At 43.8% G+C, this 25,645-nt stretch overlaps 2 protein-coding genes across 2 annotated transcripts in view; one reads left to right on the forward strand and one right to left on the reverse strand.

Annotated features, from left to right (window-relative positions):
* Nucleotides 1–5,185, reverse strand: part of cfap221 (cilia and flagella associated protein 221) — a 128,217-nt gene extending 123,032 nt beyond the window's left edge. The window contains exon 1 of the mRNA XM_033024602.1: nt 5,078–5,185. The gene's annotated coding sequence lies outside the window, so the exon portion shown is untranslated. The remainder of the gene's footprint in view (nt 1–5,077) is intronic.
* A 16,555-nt stretch (nt 5,186–21,740) lies between these two features.
* Nucleotides 21,741–25,645, forward strand: part of sctr (secretin receptor) — a 44,056-nt gene continuing 40,151 nt past the window's right edge. Inside the window, exons 1-3 of the mRNA XM_033024604.1 lie at nt 21,741–22,139; nt 22,232–22,310; nt 22,981–23,098. Of these exons, the coding sequence (XP_032880495.1) occupies nt 22,266–22,310; nt 22,981–23,098 (163 nt within the window). The 5' untranslated portion in view covers nt 21,741–22,139; nt 22,232–22,265. The remainder of the gene's footprint in view (nt 22,140–22,231; nt 22,311–22,980; nt 23,099–25,645) is intronic.

Below are 25,645 nucleotides of genomic sequence, written 5' to 3' on the forward strand. Positions count from 1 at the left end.
ACCTTTTATCCGAAAGCCTTGATACCAGACACTTCTCGGATTTTGGAATTTTTCGGATTTCCAAATTGAAGATTTTTAGCGTAGATTAGGTAGGTAGCGCGGGCGGCTTGAAAAGTCTGGAGCGGCTGCCTCCTCTCCGGAGACCGGGGAATCATTGTAAATCATTGCTTAAATGTTAGTCAGTTAGTTTGGAGGGATTTTATGTGGTGGGGGGGGGGGGGGGGGGTGAAGGGGGAAACTTTAATTCTTAGTCCCCTACCTGGTCGGAGAGGCAGGGAGCGGGCAATGCCTTACCGGGTCGCCGTACAGTAAGCTCCGGAGCGCTGTGGCCGCCGACTCCCAACATCGCGGAGCTGGGGCTGCGGGCGTCCGGCCGCGGGCGGCGCTGGATTTGGAGCGCCGCGCAGCCTGGGGTAGAGTTGCCGGGGTCGGAGCTCCAACCGGCGCCGCCCGCGGCCAGACGCCCGCAGCCCCAGCTCCGCGATGTTGGGAGTTGGCGGCCACAGCGCTCCGGAGCTTACTGCACGGCGACCCGGTAAGGGATTGCCTGCTCCCCGCCTCTCCGACCAGGTAGGGGACTAAGAATTAAAGTTTCCCCCTTCCCCCCCCCCCCCCCCCCCCCCCCACGTTCACATAAAAGCCCTCCAAACTAACTGACTAACATTTAAGCAATGATTTACAGATGTTTAAGTGTCTCCCCGGTCTCCGGGGAGGAGGCAACCGCTACAGTAGTACAGACCTGGGTTGACTGTGGGTCGTTTCGGGTCAAGTTTGGCGCCAAACGCGAGCTTTGGTGTGCAGACGACATCCTGGAAAAAATGTCCGGTTTTCGGAGTTTTTCGGTTTCTGGAACTCCGGATAAAAGGTTGTGCACCTGTAGTGCCTTTCAACTTCATGCCACCATTTGCAGTAAGTGGTGTCTTTCAACTTCAAGCCACACCCAAGCTACCATTTGCAGTAAGTAGTGCCTTTCAACTTCAAGCCAAAGCAACCAAGCCACCATTCGCAGTAATAGTGCCTTTCAACTTCAAGCCAAAGCTCCCAAGCCTCCATTTGCAGTAAGTAGTGCCTTTCAACTTCATGCCACCATTTGCAGTAAGTGGTGTCTTTCAACTTCAAGCCACACCCAAGCCATCATTTGCAGTAAGTGGTGTCTTTCAACTTCAAGCCACACCCAAGCCATCATTTGCAGTAAGTAGTGTCTTTCAACTTCAAAGCTCCCAAGCCACCATTTGCGGTAAGTAGTGCCTTTCAACTTCAAGCCAAAGCAACCAATCCACCATTTGCAGTAAGTAGTGCCTTTTAACTTCATGCCACCATTTGCAGTAAGTGGTGTCTTTCAACTTCAAGCCACACCCAAGCCACCATTTGCAGTAAGTAGTGCCTTTCAACTTCAAGCCAAAGCAACCAAGCCACCATTTGCAGTAAGTAGTGCCTTTCAACTTCAAGCCAAAGCAACCAAGCCACCATTTGCAGTAATAGTGCCTTTCAACTTCAAGCCAAAGCTCCCAAGCCACCATTTGCAGTAAGTAGTGCCTTTCAACATCATGCCACCATTTGCAGTAAGTAGTGCCTTTCAATTTCAAGACACACCCAAGCCAAGCCAACCTGGGGGGGCTTTCTGCAGCGCTAGTATAAACCATTTTAGAACCAATAGACATTTTTTTTGCAAGCTTTAGAACCAATAGACATTTTTTGCAAGCTTTAGAACCAATAGACATTTTTTGCAAGCTTTAGAACCAATAGACATTTTTTGCAAGCTTTAGAACCAATAGTCATTTTTTTGCAAGCTTTACAACCAATAGACTTTTTTTTTGCAAGCTTTAGAACCAATAGACATTTTTTGCAAGCTTTAGAACCAATAGTCATTTTTTTGCAAGCTTTAGAACCAATAGCCATTTTTTTGCAAGCTTTAGAACCAATAGTCATTTTTTTGCAAGCTTTAGAACCAATAGACATTTGTTTGCAAGCTTTAGAACCAATAGACATTTTTGCAAGCTTTAGAACCAATAGTCATTTTTTTTGCAAGCTTTTAGAACCAATAGACATTTTTTGCAAGCTTTAGAACCAATAGAGACACTTTTTGCAAGCTTTAGAACCAATAGTCATCTTTTTGCAAGCTTTAGAACCAATAGACATTTTTTGCAAGCTTTAGAACCAATAGACATTTTTTTTGCAAGCTTTAGAACCAATAGACATTTTTTGCAAGCTTTAGAACCAATAGACATTTTTTTTGCAAGCTTTAGAACCAATAGACATTTTTTTTGCAAGCTTTAGAACCAATAGAAACTTTTTTTGCAAGCTTTAGAACCAAGACATATTCTGCAAGCATTTTAGAACCACTAAGGGCACTTACATTTGAGTAGACATGTGTTCAGTGTTATTCACAGCTCAGAGAAACGTGACCCTCTGCCTTCCTCCATCTTGACGAGACTGTGTGGCACACCACTTCCTGGTTTTATAGTCCCTCCCCCCTGCTGCCAGCGGGGGCAGCAGAGAGAATGGGGAATTTTGTAAAAACATTAATATCTCTGTCATCTTTAATCGACGGGAAAAATCCTCGGCACACATGTGGCGGAGGGGGGCTCTGAGCGAGGTGGCCAAAAATGACGGCCGTAAGTGGCGGCGTTCTCTCGGAAATCGTAGCACAGATGGCCAAAACCGGTCAAGAACAGACTTTTAGTAATATAGATATTTAGATGAACACTTGAAACATGTAAGGTGTTGCACTTTGGTCTGTCAATCCAGGGCAGGACTCGCACAATAAATTGTGGGGTCCTGGAGAATGTTGCAGAACAGCGAGAATGGGAGTACATATGCGAGGCTCCCTAAATTGCAAGTCAGATAGACAGTGTGGTGAAGAAGGTGCTTTCATACAGAATGGCATTGAATAAAAAAGTTGCGACATCATGATGCATATGTACAACCCGGTGATCCCACACTCAGATTATTGTGTGCAGTTCAGGTCATCCAATCATAGAAGTTGTGATTAATTTTCAAAGGGTGCAGAAGAGAGTTACCAGGATGTTACCGGGTTTGAGTTATAGGGAGAAGTTGGATAGCCTGGGATTTTTTTTGTTTGGAGCTTCGGAGTGTGGTAATGAAGCGCTTTGAGTGGTTGGCTATGAAACAGATCAACTCCTGCCTTCGTAATGATCTGGACCTACTACAATTTACTACCACCACAATAGATCAACAAGGAATGCAATCTTGCAGGCTCTCTACTCTGCACTGGACCACTTGGACAATAAGAACATGAACATCATTTTCATCGACTATAACTTGCCATTCAACACCACCTTCCCCTCCAAACCCATCATCAAGCTCAGAGAACTGAGTCTCTGATCATCCCTATGTAATTGGATCCTCAACTTCCTCATCAGCAGATCACAATAAGTACGAATTGGCAACAACACTTCCTCCTCGATAACCATGAACACAGGAACTCCTAAAGAGAGTGTGCTCAGTCCCCTGTTCTAGTTGCCCAAAGCTCACGAATATGCAGCCAGTCATAGAGCTCCAACCCCATTTTTAAATTTGCCAATCATACTATCATTGTTGGACAAATAATGGGTAAGGATAAGTCAATGTACAGTAGTGAGATTGAATGCTACCAGAACAACGATCTTACTCTCAACATTAGCAAGACCTGGGCATGCATATCTCCAAAGCTCTGTCATTCATTTATCAATGAATCTACTCCATTAGAAGATTGAGGTGATTCAGTATGTCAATGAATACTTGAGAAAATAATGACTGATTGCATTATGGCCTGGTTTGGCGACTCGTATTGATTGTAGAACGAAAGATATTACAGAGAATGGTAGACACTGCCTGGTTCAGCGCAGGTACTAACCTCCCTACCATCAAAGGGATCTATCTGTAGGAAGTGCTGCCTCAAAAAGGCAGCCAATATCATCAAAGACATACGCAACCCAGGCCACGCTCTTATTTTGCTACCATCACCTTATTGATGTGTACAAGATCATGAGGGACATGGATTAAGTGAATGGTCACCGTCTTCTTCCCATTCTAAAATTGGAGGATAAATGTTTAAAGTGGCAGGGAAGAAATTTTAGAGGAACCTCGGGTCAACTTTTCCATTCAGAGGGTAATAGATATCTGAAATCTGCTGCCGGAGAAAGCCAGAGCAGGTTCAATTATGGCTTTCAAAGGGCATATGACAGATAAATGAGTAGGAAGGGTATAGTGGGTCAAATGCAGGCAAATGGGACTAACCCAGTATGTCAACTTGGTTGGCATGGACAATTCTATGATAGATAATTCCATGTTGGACGATTCTATGATAGAGAAAAAATAAGGGCGAAGCGCTGCAAAATGAAATTAACATAGACGTCCAACACAGACCTGAGCTGTATGACTAGTTTCCACTGTAAAAGTTGTCATTCCATGGAACATGGGCACACTGATGCTGAGGAACTGTTCTGTGTGACCAGTCAATTGCTGAAATCAAAGATAATGCCTCCTCTGTCAGTTTTTCCACAGCTAATGCTGCTAGTTACCAGCCCTGTTAAATGTGATAGCCCGCACCGCTGTTGCAGCACAGCCCTCCACAGAGAGAACAAGTGCATTTGTAATAAAAAGGAACTGCAGATGCTGGTTTATTCCAAAGATAGACACATTAAATGCGGGAGTAACTCAGCGGGTCGGGCAGCACCTCTGGAGAAGATGGCTAGGTGACGTTTCTGTTTCCTGACCCGAAACGTCACCTATTCGTTTTCACCAGAGATGCTGCTTGACCCGCTGAGGTACTCCAGCATTTTGTGTCTAACTGAGGACAAAAGTGCATTCCGCCGTAACAGATTTCCAGTTCCTAATTTGGGGAAATGGTATCCAGCTCACTGCACAGTGTGCTCCAATTACACGGCGCTAACAATTTATAGAAATAGTGATTCCAATAGTTGTTGAAGTAAACACAGGGCCAGTATGGGATATTGGGGGCGAGAGGAGTGATTACCAAATCGCCCTCCAGTTGTAAGAAGCTGTATAGAAAGCAGGACAGGGTTTGCTCTGCGTTTGACGGCACCGCATACCCGGCCGCTCGACATTCACTCACCCTGTTACAGCAGACAATCCTCGATGTCCCGGGTCCTCGCTTCGCCTCCACCATCCGTTACCATGGCAACCGGGCCGCCGAAACAAACAGCAGTAGTTTCCGGTCATGTGACGGGGTTCAGGGGTCGCCGCTCTCCCACGTTGAAAGAAATGCAAGCCAAAGATTCTTTGATGCAACCTGCGTCCACCGCCTGGATGGGGTGGCTTCATCAATGTTGCAATGTTGTGAAAAATGAGTATGCCGATAGACACGGTAATAAAACCAAATGTATCTTAGATTAAATAGTGTATGAATATGATTGAACTGTTGTGTCTTTATGGGCTCCCGGGGGGAAGAAATGCCCTGCAAAATTGGGAACGGAAATTAAAAATGTCTCCAAATACATTTGAACTTGGTGGGGGTAGACCCATTAAGTGTCGACTGCAAAACTTTGCGCAGAGAACATTTCTCATAACGAATGTGTACTGTTCCCACAACACCCAAAAAAGTCTTCAAATGCTGTGTAGCATGTTCTCACGGTGGCTAGTTTTGTAGAATTTGCATCGATAACGATCAGCAAATTACTATTTTGCAAATTCTTAACCGTATTTGTGTTTAAAGGAAACGTATTACATGACTATCTTTTGATCTAGTAACATTGCAGCAAAATTGCAGGGCATTTCACTGAGTGTAGATCAAGTTCATGTTCAAGTGAGTTTATTGTCATGTGTCCCTGATAGGACAATGAAATTCTTGCTTTGCTTCAGCACACAGAACATAGTAGGCATTTACTACAAAACAGATCAATGTGTCCATATACTATAATATAAATATATACACACATGAATAAATAAAATGATAAAGTACAAATAACAGATAATTGGTTATTAATAATCAAAGTTTATTTATGTCCGAGCCAGGTTTAATAGCCTGATGGCTGTGGGGAAGTAGCTATTCCTGAATCTGGTTGTTGCAGTCTTCAGGCTCCTGTACCTTCTACCTGAAGGTAGCAGGGAGATGAGTGTGTGGCCAGGATGTTGTGGGTCTTTGATGATACTGCCAGCCTTTTTGAGGCAGCGACTGCGATAAAGCCCCTCGATGGAAGGAAGGTCAGAGCCGTTTACTACTTTTTGTAGTCTTTTCCTTTCCAGGGCGCTCAAGTTGCCGAACCAAGCCACGATGCAACCGGTCAGCATGCTCTCTACTGTGCACCTGTAGAAGTTAGAGAGAGTCCTCCTTGACAAACCAACTCTCTGTAGTCTTCTCAGGAAGTAGAGGCGCTGATGAGCTTTCTTGATAATTGCATTAGTGTTCTCGGACCAGGAAAGATCTTCAGAGATGTACATGCCCAGGAATTTGAAGCTCTTGACCCTTTCAACCATTGATATAAACGGGGCTGTGGGTCCCCATCCTACTCCTTCCAAAGTCCACAATCAGTTCCTTGGTTTTGCTGGTGTTGAGGGCCAAGTTATTGTGCTGGCACCATATGGACAGTTGCTCGATCTCTCTTCTATACTCTGACTCATCCCCATCAGCGATACGTCCCACAACAGTGGTGTCGTCAGCGAACTTGATGGAGTTCACACTGTGACCGGCTACGCAGTCATGAGTATAGAGTGAGTACAGCAGGGGGCTGAGCACGCAGCCTTGAGGTGCTCCCGTGCAGATTGTTATCGAGGCTGATACATTTCCACCAATACGAACAGACTGTGGTCTGTGAATGAGGAAGTCGAGGATCCAATTGCAGAGGGATGCGCAGAGACCCAGTTCTGCGAGTTTGGTAACCAGCTTGGAGGGGATGATTGTGTTAAATGCCGAGCTGTAATCGATGAATAACAGCCTGACATATGAGTTTTTGTTGTCCAAGTGGTCCAGAGCAGAGTGGAGGGCCAGCGAGATCGCATCCACCGTTGATCTGTTGTGGCGGTAAGCGAACTGCAGTGGGTCCAGGTTTTTGTCGAGGTAGGAGTTGATTTGCTCCATGATCAACCTCTCAAAGCACTTCATCACCACCGGCGTTAGTGCCACTGGTCGATAGTCATTGAGGCACGTCACCTTACTCTTCTTGGGCACTTGTATAATTGATGCCCTTTTAAAGCAGGTGGGGACCTCAGACCTCAGAAGTGAGAGGTTGAAAATGTCCGTAAAAACTCCAGCCAGTTGATCCGCACAGGTTTTTAGGACACGACCGGGTATACCATCAGGTCCAGGCGCTTTTCGAGGGTTCACCCCTCTGAAGGATTTCCTGACGTCGGCCTCTGTGACTGAGACTGAAATACCATCACAGAGAATGGGGGCTCGGGAAGGCACATCAGTATTCTCCCTATCAAAGCGTGCGTAAAACGCATTGAGCTCGTCAGGGAGTGATGTTTTACCGACATTCGAGCTGCCTCCTGGTTTCGCCTTGTAGGAGGTGATTGCATTCAGGCCCCGCCACAGCTGCCGAACATCTGTCTCATCCTCCAGTTTGGAGCAGAAGTCCCTTTTGGCTACAACAGATTGGGCATCAGGCAACAATTGGAGGGAAAAAAAGTCTGAATATTTTATTATGTAGCAATTTGTTATACAAGATTGATTTTTCTCAGACCTTAATGGTAAATATAATCATGGTGTACGAGTAACATACTAGTGGAATTTTGCAGTGTTGTAAAGATTAGCATAGCAATTTAGATACAAAGTGTATTTTAGATTAAATTGTGTGAGATTTAGAGATCTTAATTGCTATGCATTTTGTACTCTTACACATGGAGGCCACTGGGAACTTGCAGGAACATATCTTGCTCAAATTTATTGGACATGCACAATCCCACCATGAAGCAAGCATTAAAGGGAGAGTTTTAAAAAAAAAATGTTATTAGTAAATTGCCAGTGAGTCTGGATTGAGTCTGGATTGAGCCATCCTTGAGTAGTGCTCATTCCCACTCCACCAACACTTCCACTCCTTGCCATTAATTTCCTTTGGACCCTTAGTTTCTCTTTAACTGACCCTTTCTGACTCCAAACTTATGTTTTATTCTTCCCGCTTGGGGAACTGATCTTCTGTCTGTATTCTGCATCGAAAGATGTAACCTCCAGTGAGCTGCTCCTTTATCACATACTCTTTGCTGCTGTTCAGCTGTAGGTATGTCATCAAGAGACTACTAAGGTTGAGCCGGTGTAGTTGCCCTGTTTCCTTTTCCCCGTCTCAATTAATACTGTAAAAGCAAAACATGTTCTCATATTATGGTGGAGAAATTCCAACTATTTCAACCAAATAAGCTAGCCTAAAAAAAGACACTAAGTACTGGAGCAATTCTGCATGACAGGCATCCTTTCTGGAGAACATGGATAGGCGACATTTCAGGTCAGAACCCGAGGCTAAGCAAATCTTGTTACTGTGGTTACCAAGCAACAAATTTAGCACTAATCCTCACAATGTTTATTCTAACTCATAATGATAAAAGAATGATTGAAACTCCTATAAACAAAAGCTTTTGCTCAGAAAGCTCCTGCAAATCTGCAGTATTTACAGCAAGATTATGTGAACTGCTCTTCAACTCCCATCTAAAGTTCTGAATTTGGTAGGGTTTCGGTGGCAAGTTTAAAAAAAAACTCAGGAACCCATGCACTTAGGTTTAAATCCTCAATCTTTAACTAAATTCTTAATTCATGATTAACGTTTAATTTAGCCAACTTCAGCCTAAATTCAACAACTTATCATAACTGATATTCTCATTTATACCTATGAAAGACATATAATGTACTTCATTACCTGCTCTCAAACCAACCTATTTTTCCTTACATCAACTTCTTATCGGTCATCAATTCGCTCCCTCTTAATAGTCTCTGTTTTATCTCCTCGTGTTTCCGGACTCGGTGCTTGCTTGAAATTTGGTCTGTCTACCTTTTTCCAGTTGCAATGAAATTATTTTACCCAGAGTAGGGGAATCAAGAACCAGAAGACATATGCTTAATACGAGAAGGAAAAGATTTAATAAACTGAAGGGCAACTTTTTCCACACAGGTATATGGACAAATGCAAGAGAAGGTTGTTGAGGCAACACAGGTGAGGGTGATAAGGTTCACTACTTAAAAAACAGACAACTCACAAAAAGGTTAGGTAAACCAACTCAAGCTTTACTGATCATCAGCCGACGGAAGTGACGGGGATACACCAGTCAAATAAGCAACAGACACTTGACTTCCCCGAGCCACCACTTCAATGAACAAAGATTCACACGCTGTTTTATACTGCGTGTGACAATCACATTCCAAAGATGTTAGTCATGGTCACAAGATGCAGCCAATATACATCACAACAGGACGAGTCTGAGCTTGTCTCTTATCAGTTGTTTGGCTGTCTTATCAATGAGTAGACACATTTTAAAGGCATCTTATCAGTTGGTACTTCCAGGGCAAGACATTTCAAAGGCATAGGTCTTTCTTCAGATAGTACTTTCAGCACAAGACATTCCAGCCATTTAATAATTGTCTCAATATACATCAACCTGAGATCTCTCTCTCCCTCCCTCTCCCTCTCCCTCTCCCTCTCCCTCTGCTACTCTCTCCCTCTCCCACTCTCTCTCTTTCTCCCTCACTCCCTCTCTCTCTCCCTCTCTCTCTCCCACTCCCTCTCCCTCTCCCTCTCCCTCTCCCTCTCCCTCTCTCTCTCTTTCTCTCTCTCTCGTCTCAATATACACCAAACTTGTGTCTCTCTCTCTCTTATCAATTGGTACTTTTCCACAAGAGAAAGCCTGCTTGAGATGAAATACAAGCTACAACGTAGTCAAGTATTCCACGATGTATCTTTTATATATTTAAAAGCATTTAAACTTTTCAGGGAAGAGGGGGGCCGTGTTCCTCCTCCAATCTCATCTCCTGCAACCAATGTTCCAGATGTGGCCTCTTGTACATTGGTGAGACCAAGCATAGACTCAGTGACCATTTTCAGAACACATGCACTTGGTCTGCCAAGGCCTGTGGGAACTCACAGTTGCTAACCATATTAAATACTCATCCCATTGTCATTCTGACCTTTCTGTCATAGTGAGGCCACAAACTGCAGGAATAGCACATCATATTGTGCTTGGGTAGCTTGTAGTATCTTTAGGGATGTGAAGAGGAAAACATTAGTTTAGATCAAAGTTGGACCCTTGAAGACAGAAAAGGGTGAATTTATTATGGGGAACAAGGAAATGGCAGATTAGTTGAACAGGTACTTTAGATCTGTCTTCACTAAGGAGGACACAAACAATCTTCCTGATGTACTAGTGGCCAGATAATCTGTGATGATGGCGGAACTGAAGGAAATCCCATTTGGCAAGAAATGGTGTTGGGTAGACTGATGGGACTGAAGGCTGATAAATCCTCAGTGCCTGATGGTCTGCATCCCAGGGTACTTAAGGAAGTGGCTCCAGAAATCGTGGATGCATTGGTGATCATTTTCTAATGTTCTATAGATTCATGATCAGTTCCTGTGGATTGGAGGGTAGCTAATGTTATTCCACTATTTAAGAAAGGCGGGAGAGCGAAAACAGGGAATTATAGACCAGTTAACCTGACATCAGTGGTGGGGAAGATGCTGGAGTCAATCATAAAAGATGAAATAGTGGCACATTTGGATAGCAGTAACAGGATTGGTCCGAGTCAGCATGGATTTACGAAGGGGATATCATACTTGACTAATCTTCTAGAATTTTTTGATGTAACTAGGAAAATGGACATGGGAGAGCCAGTGGATGTAGTGTACCAGGACTTTCAGAAAGCATTCGATAAGGTCCCACATACGAGATTAGTGGGCAAAATTAGGGCACATGGTATTGGGGGTAGAGTGCTGACATGGATAGAAAATTGGTTGGCAGACAGGAAACAAAGAGTAGGGATTAACGGGTCCGTTTCAGAATGGCAGGCAGTGACTAGTGGGGTACCGCAAGGCTCGGTGCTGGGACCACAGCTATTTACAATATATATTAATAATTTAGATGAAGGGATTACAAGTAACATTAGCAAATTTGCAGATGACACAATGCTGGATGGCAGTGTGAACTGTGAGGAGGATGCTGTGAGAATACAGGATGACTTGGACAGGTTCGGTGAGTGGGCAGATGCATGGCAGATGCAGTTTAATGTGGATAAATGTGAGGTTATTCACTTTGGTAGCAAAAACAGGAAGGCAGATTATCTAAATGGTGTCAAGTTGGGAAAAGGGCAAGTACATCGGGATCTGGTGGTCCTTGTTCATCAGTCAATTAAAGTAAGCATACAGGTACAGCAGGCAATGAAAAAAAGGGAATGGCAGTTGGGCTACACAACAAGAGGAGTTGAGAAAAGGAGCAAAGAGTTCCTTCTGCAGTTGTACAGGGCCCTAGTGAGACCATACCTGGATTGTGTGCAGTTTTGGTCTCCAAATTTGAGAAAGGACATTCTTGCTAACCATATTAAATACTCATCCCATTGAGTGCAGCGTAGGTTCACAAGGTTAATTCCCGGGATGGCGGGACTGTCATATGCTGAGAGAATGGAGTAGCTGGGCTTGTATACTCTGGAATTTAGAAGGATGAGAGGGCATCTTATTGAAACAGAAAGATTATTAAGGGTTTGGACTCGCTAGAGGCAGGAAACATGGTACCAATGAAACGAAGGAAATAGGCAACGTTTCGGGCTGAAACGTTGCACATTTCCTTCGCTCCATAGATGGTGCCGCAGCTGCTGAGTTTCTCCAGCACTTTTGTCTACCTTCGATTTTCCAGCATCTGCAGTTCCTTCTTGGACATGGTACCAATGTTGGGGGAGTCCAGTACCAGGGGCCACAGTTTAAGAATAAGGGGTAAACTATTTAGAACGGAGATGAGGAAACACTTTTTCACACAGAGAGTTGTGAGTCTGTGGAATTTTCTGCCCTAGAGGGCGGTGGAGGCCAGTTCTCTGGATACTTTCAAGAGAGAGCTAGATAAGGCTCTGAAAGATAGCGGAGTCAGGGGATATGGAAAGAAGGCAGGAACGGGGTACAAATTGTGGATGATCAGCCATGATCACATTGAGTCCCCTGCGGTCATCTCCCTCCTAAACAGGTATACCATTTTGGATACTGTTGAGGGAGATGGCTCATCAGGGGAATGCAGCAGCAGCCAAGTTCATGGCACCATGGGTGGCTCTGCGGCACATGAGGGGGGGAAAAGAGTGGAAGGGCAATAGTAATAGGGGATTCAATTGTCAGGGGAATAGATAGGCGTTTCTGTGGCCGCAAACGAGACTCCAGGATGGTATGTTGCCTCCCTGGTGCAAGGGTCAGGGATGTCACTGAACGGCTGCAGAACATTCTGGAGGGGGGGGGGGGTGAACAGCCAGTTGTCGTGGTGCATATTGGCACCAACGATATAGGTAAAAAAAGGGATGAGGTCCTACAAGATGAATTTAGGGAGCTAGGAGATAAACTTAAAAGTAGGACCTCAAAGGTAATAATCTCTGGATTACTACCAGTACCACGGGCCAGTCAGAGTAGAAATAGGAGGATATTGCAGATGAATACGTGGCTTGAAAAATGGTGCAAGGGGGAGGGATTCAAATTTTTAGGGCATTGGAACCAGTTCTGGGGGAGGTGGGACCAGTACAAACAGGACGGTCTGCACCTGGGCTGGAATGGAACCAATATCCTTGGGGGAGTTTTTGCTAGTGCTGTCGGGGAGGATTTAAACTAATGTGGCAGGGGGATGGGTACAAGAGCAGAGAGGCAGGGGGGTTGTAAAATGAGGGTAGAAGCAATAGGTAGCAAGGTGAAAAGTAAAAGTGGCAGGCAGACAAAACCAGGGCAAAAATCAAAAAGGGCCACTTTTCAACATAATTGTATAAGGGGTAAGAGCATTGTAAAAACAAGCCTGAAGGCTTTGTGTCTCAATGCAAGGAGTATTCGTAATAAGGTGGATGAGTTGAACGTGCAGATAGCCATTAATGATTATGATATAGTTGGGATCACGGAGACATGGCTCCAGGGTGACCAAGGCTGGGAGCTGAACATCCAGGGATATTCAATATTCAGGAGGGATAGAGAGAAAGGAAAAGGAGGTGGGGTAGCGTTGCTGGTTAGAGAGGAGATTAACGCAATGGAAAGGAAGGACATTAGCTTGGAAGATGTGGAATCGTTATGGGTAGAGCTGCGAAACACTAAGGGGCAGAAAACGCTGGTGGGTGTTGTGTACAGGCCACCTAACAGTAGTAGTGAAGTTGGAGATGGTATCAAACAGGAAATTAGAAATGCGTGCGACAAAGGCAAAACAGTTATAATGGGTGACTTCAATCTACATATAGATTGGGTGAATCAAATTGGCAGGGGTGCTGAGGAAGAGGATTTCTTGGAATGTATGCGGGATAGTTATCTAAATCAACATGTAGAGGAACCAACGAGAGAGCAGGCTATTTTAGACTGGGTATTGAGTAATGAGGAAGGGTTAGTTAGCAGTCTTGTTGTACGTGCCCCCTTGGGCAAGAGTGACCATAATATGGTTGAGTTCTTCATTAGGATGGAGAGTGACATTGTTAATTCAGAAACAATGGTTCTGAACTTAAAGAAAGGTAACTTTGAGGGTATGAGACGTGAATTGGCCAAGATTGACTGGCAATTAATTCTAAAAGGGTTGACGGTGGATATGCAATGGAAGACATTTAAAGACTGCATGGATGAACTACAAAAATTGTTCATCCCAGTTTGGCAAAAGAATAAATCAGAGAAGGTAGTGCATCCGTGGATAACAAGGGAAATCAGGGATACTATCAAAGCGAAGGATGATCCGTACAAATTAGCCAGAAAAAGCAGCATACCAGAGGACTGGGAGAAATTCAGAGACCAGCAGAGGAGGACAAAGGGCTTAATCAGGAAAGGAAAAATAGATTATGAAAGAAAACTGGCAGGGAACATAAAAACTGACTGCAAAAGTTTTTATAGATATGTGAAAAGAAAGAGATTAGTTAAAACAAATGTAGGTCCCTTGCAGTCAGAAACAGGTGAGTTGATCATGGGGAACAAGGATATGGCGGACCAATTGAATAACTACTTTGGTTCCGTCTTCACTAAGGAAGACATAAATAATCTGCCGGAAATAGCAGGTTAGTCGGGAAGTGGTGTTGGGTAAATTGAATGGATTAAAGGCCGATAAATCCCCAGGGCCAGATAGGCTGCATCCCAGAGTACTTAAGGAAGTAGCTCCAGAAATAGTGGATGCATTAGTAATAATCTTTCAAAACTCTTTAGATTCTGGAGTAGTTCCTGAGGATTGGCGGGTAGCAAACGTAACCCCACTTTTTAAGAAGGGAGGGAGAGAGAAAACGGGGAATTACAGACCAGTTAGTCTAACATCGGTAGTGGGGAAACTGCTAGAGTCAGTTATTAAAGATGGGATAGCAGCACATTTGGAAAGTGGTGAAATCATTGGACAAAGTCAGCATGGATTTACGAAAGGTAAATCATGTCTGACGAATCTTATAGAATTTTTCGAGGATGTAACTAGTAGCGTGGATAGGGGAGAACCAGTGGATGTGGTGTATCTGGACTTCCAGAAGGCTTTCGACAAGGTCCCACATAAGAGATTAGTATACAAACTTAAAGCACATGGCATTGGGGGTTCAGTATTGATGTGGATAGAGAACTGGCTGGGAAACAGGAAGCAAAGAGTAGGAGTAAACGGGTCCTTTTCACAATGGTGGGCAGTGACTAGTGGGGTACCGCAAGGCTCAGTGCTGGGACCCCAGCTATTTACAATATATATTAATGATCTGGATGAGGGAATTGAAGGCAATATCTCCAAGTTTGCGGATGACACTAAGCTGGGGGGCAGTGTTAGCTGTGAGGAGGATGCTAGGAGACTGCAAGGTGACTTGGATAGGCTGGGTGAGTGGGCAAATGTTTGGCAGATGCAGTATAATGTGGATAAATGTGAGGTTATCCATTTTGGTGGCAAAAACAGGAAAGCACACTATTATCTAAATGGTGGCCGATTAGGAAAAGGGGAGATGCAGCGAGACCTGGGTGTCATGGTACACCAGTCATTGAAAGTAGGCATGCAGGTGCAGCAGGCAGTGAAGAAAGCGAATGGTATGTTAGCTTTCATAGCAAAAGGATTTGAGTATAGGAGCAGGGAGGTTCTACTGCAGTTGTACAGGGTCTTGGTGAGACCACACCTGGAGTATTGCGTACAGTTTTGTTCTCCAAATCTGAGGAAAGACATTATTGCCATAGAGGGAGTGCAGAGAAGGTTCACCAGACTGATTCCTGGGATGTCAGGACTGTCTTATGAAGAAAGACTGGATAGACTTGGTTTATACTCTCTAGAATTTAGGAGATTGAGAGGGGATCTTATAGAAACTTACAAAATTCTTAAGGGGTTAGACAGGCTAGATGCAGGAAGATTGTTCCCGATGTTGGGGAAGTCCAGGACAAGGGGTCACAGCTTAAGGATAAGGGGGAAATCCTTTAAAACCGAGATGAGAAAAACTATTTTCACACAGAGAGTGGTGAATCTCTGGAACTCTCTGCCACAGAGGGTAGTTGAGGCCAGTTCATTGGCTATATTTAAGAGGGAGTTAGATGTGGCCCTTGTGGCTAAAGGGATCAGAGGGTATGGAGAGAAGGCAGGTACGGGATACTGAGTTGGATGATCAGCCATGATCATATTGAATGGCGGTGCAGGCTCGAAGGGTCGAATGGCCTACTCCTGCACCTAATTTCTATGTTCTATGTTTCTATGAATGGCGGTGCTGGCTCGCGGGGCTGAATGGCCTACTCCTGCACCTATTGTCTATTGTCTATAACCCAACGGTATGACCATTGAGTAGGAACAAGGAACTGCAGATGCTGATTTACCAAATGTACATTGAATTCTCCAACTTTAGGTAACCTCTACATCCCCCCCCCACCCCACCCCCACCCCTCCTCCATTTCTCCTGCATAATCTCCTTCTGTATGACGGCACTGGGCCTGTAGTAGCTGGAGTTTCGAAGAATGACGGGGGACCTCCTTGAAACGTACAGTATTGTGAAAGGCTTGGATAAAGTGGAGAGGGTGTTTCCACTAGTGGGAGAGTCTAGGACTAGAGGACGGCCTCAGAATTAAAGGATGTTCTTTTAGGAAGAAGATGAGGAGGAATTTCTTTAGTTAGAGGGTGGTGAATCTGTGGAATTCTTTGCCACAGAAGGCTGTGGAGGTCGCCAGCAGATATATTTAAGGCAGAGATAGGATCTTGATTAGTATGGGTGTCAGAGGCTTTGGCAAGAAGGCAGGAAATTGGGGTTAGGAGAGAGAGATAGATCAGCCATGATTGAATGGCAGACTAGACTTATCACTTATGATCTTATGCTCTTATCAGCTATGATCTTATGATCTCCCCCTTCCCTCCCCTTGCTGACTTGCACCTATCTCTCCCCTGCCCTCACTCTACACGTCTATTCCTAAACAATTTGCCCCTCATCAATCCTCTAGCTACATGCCCAGACTCTCTAATCATTTTGATTCACACCTTGGGTGTGTTCATCTTTGGCCATTGTCCAACCCTCTGCCTATCAAACCCTCCAGAAGATTCCCACCCCTGCAATCGGTCTGAGGAAGGGTACCAATACGTCACCTATCCATGTGTAGGAAAGAACTGCAGATGCTGGTTTACTCCGAAGATAGTCACAAAATACTGGATTCCATAAAGACAGAGATAAGGCAGAATAAGGTATGCAAACGAGACATCAAAAGAGATGTGGATGAAGGAAAATGTAGAATAGATCATTGTTAGCTAGGAGAAGGTGTCAACAAAGCACACAGATAAAATGTAATCGAGGACAGTCAGACTAGTCGGAGAACTGGTAAGGGGGAGGGATGGAGAGAGAGAGGGAAAGCAAGGGTTACTTGAAGTTAGAGAAGTCAATATTCATACATCCACTTCCTTATATCTGTGTCTCCCTCTCCCCTGACTGTCTGAAAAAGGGTCTCGACCCAAAATGTCACCCATTCCTTCTATCCAGATGCTGCCTGTCCCGCTGAGTTACGTCAGCATTTTGTGTTTATTGTCACCTATCCATGTTCTCCAGAGATGCTGCCTGATCGGCTGAGTTACTCCAGCATTTTTTGTATTTCCTATATCCAATAATTCTTCTGTTTTTCATCACTCCAGTGCTTCCACATCCGGACCATTGAACCACTTCCACCAAAATAAACGTACATGGACTCTCATCTCCTTAATGCTGCTGCACGTAGTATCTGCAATCATTCCTTTTATTATTGTGCTGGAACATTTCTGATATTTCAAAACAAAATAGATAATACTATCCAGAGATCTATGGATTATTCAACAATGATAGTCATTGATATATTGTTTCCACATACATTTGTACACACAAAAAAAATTAAAATCACAAATATTACTAGCACTTCCAAGAAAAATAATAAAAACCAATTGGTATTCTGTTAATGGCCTTGATAATATACCATAAGTAGCACAAAAACATTCCATTCCCATGTATTGCATGTAATACCATGGTAGAAATATTAATAGTGTCATTTGAAGTCATGTTTTGCACATGTTTCTCATAAACAGTTCAAAGTGCTATAGTAACAATCATTTTCCTAGAAAAAGACAACTTATTGACCAGGTCCCTGCAATTTACAAATTTTTATGAGTGCCTTTTGATTTAACTACGGAGGTAGAATTTTTATAAAATGTTTAATAAGAGCAGTACACACCTACGTGTAGAGAAGTGATATCTGTGTATATATAAAAATTCAATTATGTTCCACATCCCAAACTATTCACAGAGATTCCATAAGAAATCAGTTAACATGTTAGATCAAGTAATAGTATGTCAGGAAATAAGCCTCCAGCTAGGAGGCTTATTAACTAGGCAAGTTAATTTTGAATAAAATGCACGTATCGTTCAAAATATAATAAGAAATGAACATAAGACACTTTAAACGTTATTATTGTTATGTCTAGTCATTTTAACCTAGTATTTCAGCTGATTACATGAAATAAGGGCGGGTTTCATCAGCTTTCTTGGAATTTTGTTTATTTTAGTTATGAATAATGTTTAAATGTGACATTGACCAAACATTGATAACATTACCTTATAGGGTGAAAAGATTGAGATGCCATTTTCAACACATATCTTCAGAGGGATGTGCCATCAATTTTGTTAATATACTTAAACTGTTGAATTTCCTGAATTTCCATCCAATTTGAATGAATTAGTCCTTAGTTTCTAAGTAAATACTAGACTAAGTGGGACCTATTGGGTCCCTGTCACACATCCAACACAACCCGTTCCCCAATGCAATATTCCACCACTCACCCGTTCCCCCAATGCAACCCGTCCTCCCAACACAATATTGCACCACTCACGCATAGCCCCCAACTGCGCTGGCACAGCTCATTTCCCCTCATCCCCCAACACTCCTTACCCCTCTTCTTCACCCTCCTGTTTCTTTCCCCTCTCTTCCTCCCCTCTCCAATCCCTGCCTCACCTCCCCCTCCCTCTCCTTTCCCCTATCCTCAGTCACTCCCTCCCTCCTTAACTCCTTTCCCCTCCCTATCCCCCTCCTATCCCTCCATCCCCCACTATCCCTCCTGACCTCCCACACTGCCCTCCTCACCCTCTATTCCCCACTCCATAACTCCCCCACTCCTCCCTGTTTTCCCCCTCCTCCCCCACTCTCCTCACCTCCCCCATTTTCCACTTCTCCCTCCCTTCCCCTTCCTCAAGCCCCGCACCCTCCCTCCTCAGCTCCCCAGGTGAGGAGATCTTTCCCCTCTCCCAATCCCTCAGTCACTCCCTCCCACCCTCTATCCATAAAAATCAGCACCTGCAGTTCTTTCCTTCACAGGCCATTCATTATTAGCTGTGGTTTAGATCCCGTTGACTTGACGATTGGACCAGTTGGGGGGGTGTGTGTGTGTGTGTGTGTGTGTGTGTGTGTGTGTGTGTGTGTGTGTGTGTGTGTGTGTGTGTGTGTGTGTGTGTGTGTGTGTGTGTGTGTGTGTGTGTGTAATAGGTGGGCCACTAGAAAGAAAATGGGGAGCAGGGAAGGGGTGGTAAGGAGGACTGGAAGGTAGGTATGAGAATGGGAAGAGGCGTTAAAATGGTTAGCAACCAAGATCTTCATTAGGTCTTAGTGGCCCAAGTGCAAGTGTATGACAGTATGGTTGCTATGGAGTCTATGCTTGGCCTCGCTGATGTAAACAAGAGACCATATTAGGAACACCAGATGTAGGAGTAAACGGGTCCTTTTCACAATGGCAGGCAGTGACTAGTGGGGTACCGCAAGGCTCAGTGCTGGGACCCCAGCTATTTACAATATATATTAATGATCTGGATGAGGGAATTGAAGGCAATATCTCCAAGTTTGCGGATGACACTAAGGGGGGGGGGGGGGGGGGGGGGGGGCAGTGTTAGCTGTGAGGAGGATGCTAGGAGACTGCAAGGTGACTTGGATAGGCTGGGTGAGTGGGCAAATGTTTGGCAGATGCAGTATAATGTGGATAAATGTGAGGTTATCCATTTTGGTGGCAAAAACAGGAAAGCAGACTATTATCTAAATGGTGGCCGACTAGGAAAAGGGGAGATGCAGCGAGACCTGGGTGTCATGGTACACCAGTCATTGAAAGTGGGCATGCAGGTGCAGCAGGCAGTGAAGAAAGCGAATGGTATGTTAGCTTTCATAGCAAAAGGATTTGAGTATAGGAGCAGGGAGGTTCTACTGCAGTTGTACAGGGTCTTGGTGAGACCACACCTGGAGTATTGCGTACAGTTTTGGTCTCCAAATCTGAGGAAGGACATTATTGCCATAGAGGGAGTGCAGAGAAGGTTCACCAGACTGATTCCTGGGATGTCAGGACTGTCTTATGAAGAAAGACTGGATAGACTTGGTTTATACTCTCTAGAATTTAGGAGATTGAGAGGGGATCTTATAGAAACTTACAAAATTCTTAAGGGGTTGGACAGGCTAGATGCAGGAAGATTGCTCCCGATGTTGGGGAAGTCCAGGACAAGGGGTCACAGCTTAAGGATAAGGGGGAAATCCTTTAAAACCGAGATGAGAAGAACTTTTTTCACACAGAGAGTGGTGAATCTCTGGAACTCTCTGCCACAGAGGGTAGTCGAGGCCAGTTCATTGGCTATATTTAAGAGGGAGTTAGATGTGGCCCTTGTGGCTAAGGGGATCAGAGGGTATGGAGAGAAGGCAGGTACGGGATACTGAGTTGGATGATCAGCCATGATCATATTGAATGGCGGTGCAGGCTCAAAGGGCCGAATGGCCTACTCCTGCACCTAATTTCTATGTTTCTATGTTTCTATGTAGTAGATGAGGTTAGAGGATGTACAAGTGAACCCTTTCATCTCACCTTGAAGGTCTGCTGGCGTCCCTGGATTGGGATGAGAGAGGAGGTATAGGGACTGGTGTTACATCTGCTGCAATTGCAAGGGAAAGTATCTGGGGAGGGGGTGGTTTATCCAACAATCTGCCTATCAACACACCCTTCACCTGCCAAGTTTTATCCTGCCTCACCACTCTTCCAGTGTTCTTAACCCCCCCCCCCCTCACCTACACACACACACACACACACACACACACACACACACACACACACACACACACACACACACACACACACACACACACACTCCTCCACCACCACCACTACAATCAGTCCAAAGAAGACTCCCCATCCGAAACATCACCAGTCCATGTTCTGCAGAGATACTCCAGCACTTTGCCTCTTTTTGTTTTGTAAGCCAGCATGGGCATGTGTAGTTCCTTGTTTCTATATAAAATTGGCATCCCACCCTGAAAGGCTAATGTTTTTTGACAGTGATCAGGTAAACTGTCTAATGATGTTGGCTGCAGTTTATTGATTGCAGAAAAAATATTTGCTCTACCAATTTAATCTGCAAAAAAAACACTGTGTTCTTTAGCCTGATGTCGGTACATCAGAAAATCGCAGCACGAGTATGACAAGAATAGCAGAAGGAGAGATGTACCGTGATCTTTGTCTTTCCAAGGATCGAGGTCGTCGATTTAGCAGCTTGCTGTTGGCAAATGAGATATAATTCTAATATGCATTAATATTAAAACTGAATTTTGCCCAAGTTACAAGAGGAGCAGAAGCGTATTCCATGGGCGAAGCACAACGGAGGAAAAAACACAAATCTGAATGTATTTTTTTCGCATACATAAAATGTTGGCAGCTGAGCCAACATTTCCTCTCGGTATCTGAGCTGTATCATTATATCTGAAATAGATATAAAATAAATATGAAACATAGATTTAAACTACACTAATCTTTGGATTGATTTATAAATGAAATAAACTGAAATGTCGCAACTCGTGTTGTCATCGTAACTAATGTAATGTAACTAAAAAAAAGCAGCGTTAATATTATTAGAAACCTAAACAAAATTACAGTTCCGCTGCATATTAGAGGTTAAAACGCTTGGGTGCACAGTACAGCAATTCATCTCGAAGTTCACAAGTACCGATACGATGGAATAATTGAGTTTACACTGGACAGGATTCCTCCTCCTTGTGTACATTGTTGGCGAGAAAAGGACAATGAAATATGGCAAATCACGCCACACCGGCGACCAGAGCAACGGCCAAAACAAAGGATCATCTTGAGAGCGCGGCCAAGATTTGCAGTCTTCATCGTTTCAGCAGCTTCGCAAGAGGTCGCACATCATCAGGCTTAGGTTTGCATTGTAGGGACTTTCGAACTCAAGAGTGCGTGGGGGGCTTCCTACACGTACAAATACTTTGTATCTTCAAAGGGAACAGTTTCACCATTCCCGTTTGTGATTGACCTTCCTCTAACTGCGTAATCTCTGACTTCAACGTATCTCCGCTACGATCTCCAAATGTCACGTCTCGGAGCATAAATCTCGTTGGTCGTGGTGATCGAATTGCGAGCAGCAGCAGGGGGGAAAGTTTGCAAAAACAGCGCTGGGAGAAGTCAGCAGGTCAAACAGCATCTGTGGAGAGACAAGTTGCAAATCGACTTTTTCTCCATTGGGAGAACTGCAACAAGAAAGAGTTTCGGGTCAAAGATTGACGGACGCAGAGTTTTGTTTTCATTGAACGGTAAGATACAAGTTATAATCAGAAGTTGAAAAAGAAAAGTCATTTTCAATTGTAAGTCTAACCTCACACAATTATATTTCAACTATATGTAGAGCGGCAGGAATCCAAGAAACACGTGTCCACACTATGAGGATCCTTCTCATTCTAATATGCCTGGACACTATCGTTATAGTGAGTAAACCGTTTAGTTCTAGATTTAGATGGATGTTATCTTCTAATGTTGACATTGACTTATTTGCATGTCTAAACGCTTATATCGGAGAAAATGTCAGGTTGTTCATTTCATTAACATTGGTATTGGTCTTTGTTTCAATTACTCAGCCTTTTGAAATATACGCCGACACCAACGTTAATGATTAGTCCATCTGCCGGGCTCAAGAGAGCTATTTTGCTAACCTCTATACAATGAGTGTTATCATGTATTAATTTGATTTACGTTTCGAGGATGAGTCCCGGACTCGAAATATTAAACATTTATGCTGACTGGATACTGCAGATTCTGCTTGATTGGCTGAGTGCCTCCAACATTTCTGATTGTATTAACTTGTTTTAAGTGCGCTCAGCCCCCGAGTTGGGGGAATAAGACCGTATATAAGTGACATGTCACTGTTGAAGTATCGAAAAGTATCGTCTCGTAATATTCATTCCAGATGTTGCCCTGGCTCAGACATTTGCATTTACTTCGATCATAATGAGTCCAGTATACTGTGTTATTGGCCGATACGCACAGATCTCACTAGATATTTCAAACGGGAAAATTGTTTGTCAGCGCCAGCCTTTGTTATACCTATAACGGATTAATTAATCTCGATCGATAATTTATATTTTCATTTTTCTTCAGGTGAGAAACAAACCATTAGAATGTGAAATAAATAATATTCTACGCAGAGAGGAGGAGCGTTGCTTTGAGACAATTTCAAACAATAAAATCGACTCCGAAACGCGGACGTTCGAAGCAGGTAAGAAAACACTAAAGCGGAACAGGTAATATTGATGGTGGCGGTTGAATAAAATAGTGGATTAACATTGCGGGTTGTAATACACAGTTCTCATGGAATAGTTACTAATCTTTAACAGAAAATAATGTTTCACCCTCATAAATATTCCAGCACACAATGGTGCCTCTTTCAACTATACTGGAACCAAATAGCAAAAGACTATGAAACATGAGTGAATACATTTTCATTTCAGTACAAGAAGAGATATAGAGCTAAGTAATATGGTGTCAAAACGACACTCAATTTCAGCAAAATGCCCTAAACATTCATATCATTTGTCCTGAGAGAGTTAGATAGAGCTCTTAAAGATAGCAGAGTCAAGGGGTATGGGGAGAAGGCAGGAACGGGGTACTGATTGTGGATGATCAGCCATGATCACATTGAATAGCGAATGGTGCTGGCTCGAAGGGCCAAATGGACCTATTGTCCATTGGTCCAATCACCTACAGGCAAGAAAGCAAACCAAATGCAGCTACTTCCTCAGAAGTCAAAGGAAATTTGGTATGCTTCCAATGAGTCTTACCAATTTCTACTGATGCACCATACAAAATACTCCTCAGGATACATCATAGTTTGGTTTGGCAAGTGCTCTGCCTTAGACCGCAACAAATTACAGAAGTTGAGGATGCAGCTCAGCCATCACTCAAACCAACTTCCTTCCCATTAGCTCCATCCAAACTTCATGCTCCTTTGGGAAAGCAGCAAACATTATCAAGGACCACTTATATCTTGGTCATTCTTTCTTCTCCCCTCGCCCATTTGACAGAAGGTACAAAAGTGTAATAGCACTTACCACCAGAATCAAGAAGAGCTTCTTCCCCACTATTAGTAGAATTGTGATTAGACTTCTCATATGCTAATGTTGTATTTCCAATCTTCCAATCTACCTTGCTTCAGCCCTTGCACATTTTATTAATCTGCATTTTATCCGTTGCATTATATTCTGCACTCTGTTTCCTTGCTCTTTGGCACTAACTGTTGGACCTATATTTTATTGATTGTACTAGGTATGGTATGATATGCCTACAAAGCAATGTTTTTCACTGTATCTCAGTACATGAGACAATAATAAACCAATACCAATTACTTTTCCAGTTTTACTTACCCAGTAAGTAGAGATCCAGCAGAGCAGAAATGAGCCTTTCAGCTGATCCCATATTTCAAAGCAAGTCACACCACATTCAGAAATAGCTGCTTCTTTGCTGTTATCACACTACTGAGTGGACTCTGATAAACTAAGGGTTTAATCCTGATCTTCCAATCTATCTCGTTGTTACCCTTGTACTTTTTATTATCTTCCCTTCCTCTGTAGGTGTAACACTGTAACGCTATAAAATAAGAGCAAATAACCCTGGTTATTTTTTTACTTTGCACCATGTATTGCATGTGTATGGATTAAATGCACATGTGTAGGGTATTATTTGACAAGATAGCTGGCAAAGCTAATTTTTTCACAGTATATAAGTGCATGTGACTATAATAAACTAATACAAATATCAATTTGAAGAGAAATAAGTCATGCTTAGAAAAACTGGAATTCAATCAATAGTCATAGAGTGATAGAGTGATACAACATGGAAACAGGACCTTCAGCCTAACTTGGCCACACCGGCCAACATGTCCCAGCTGCACTAGTCCCACCTGTCCATGTTCGGCCCATATCACTCCAAACCTGTACTATCCATGTACCTGTTTAACTGTTTCTTAAACATTAGGATGGTCCCTATCTTCTCAGGCAGCTTGTTCCATACCCCCACCACCCTTTGTGTGAAAGTTACCCCTCAGATTCCTATGAAATCCTTTCCCCTCAACCTTAAACCTATGTCCTCTGGTCCCCGATTCACCTACTCTGGCCAAGAGACTCTGTGCATCTATCCAATCTATTCCTCGCATGATCTTAAGGGCCTGTCTCACTTGGGCATCATTTGCGTGTCACGCAGATGGCGCGCAAAGATTTTGTACATCCCAAAATCCTGGGGCGCCGTGCGCAAACGCGTGTCACTGCCTACGTCACCACGCACGTGTAATGCGCACCATGTGCGCATCATATGCGTCGTGACACGTAAATGATGTCGCGTAAATGACGCGCAAGTGACGCCCAAGTGGGACAGGCCCTTTATTCTCAATTTATAATCCTGTTAAGGGCCTGTCCCACTGTACGAGGTAATTCAAGAGTTCTCCCGAGTTTTCCCCTGATTCGAACTCGGAGAATGTCCATAGCGGGTCCATAGGAGTTCGTGGATGTCTCATAGCGGCTCGTAATGCTGACGGTAGGTACTCGGGAAATCCGGTAAACTCGTGACGTTTTTTCAACACCGTGAAAAGTGTCCACGAGTAAATAAAATACTTGTGATGAAAAAAATTGTTACTTTTTACTCGTACGAGCAGCTACGAGACATCCACGAACTCCTACGGACCCGCTACGGACATTCTCCGAGTTCGAATCAGGGGAAAACTCGGGAGAACTCTTGAATTACCTCGCACAGTGGGACAGGCACTTTAGTACAA

The sequence above is a fragment of the Amblyraja radiata genome, chromosome 7 (assembly GCF_010909765.2).
Source record: "Amblyraja radiata isolate CabotCenter1 chromosome 7, sAmbRad1.1.pri, whole genome shotgun sequence".
NCBI lineage: Eukaryota > Metazoa > Chordata > Chondrichthyes > Rajiformes > Rajidae > Amblyraja > Amblyraja radiata.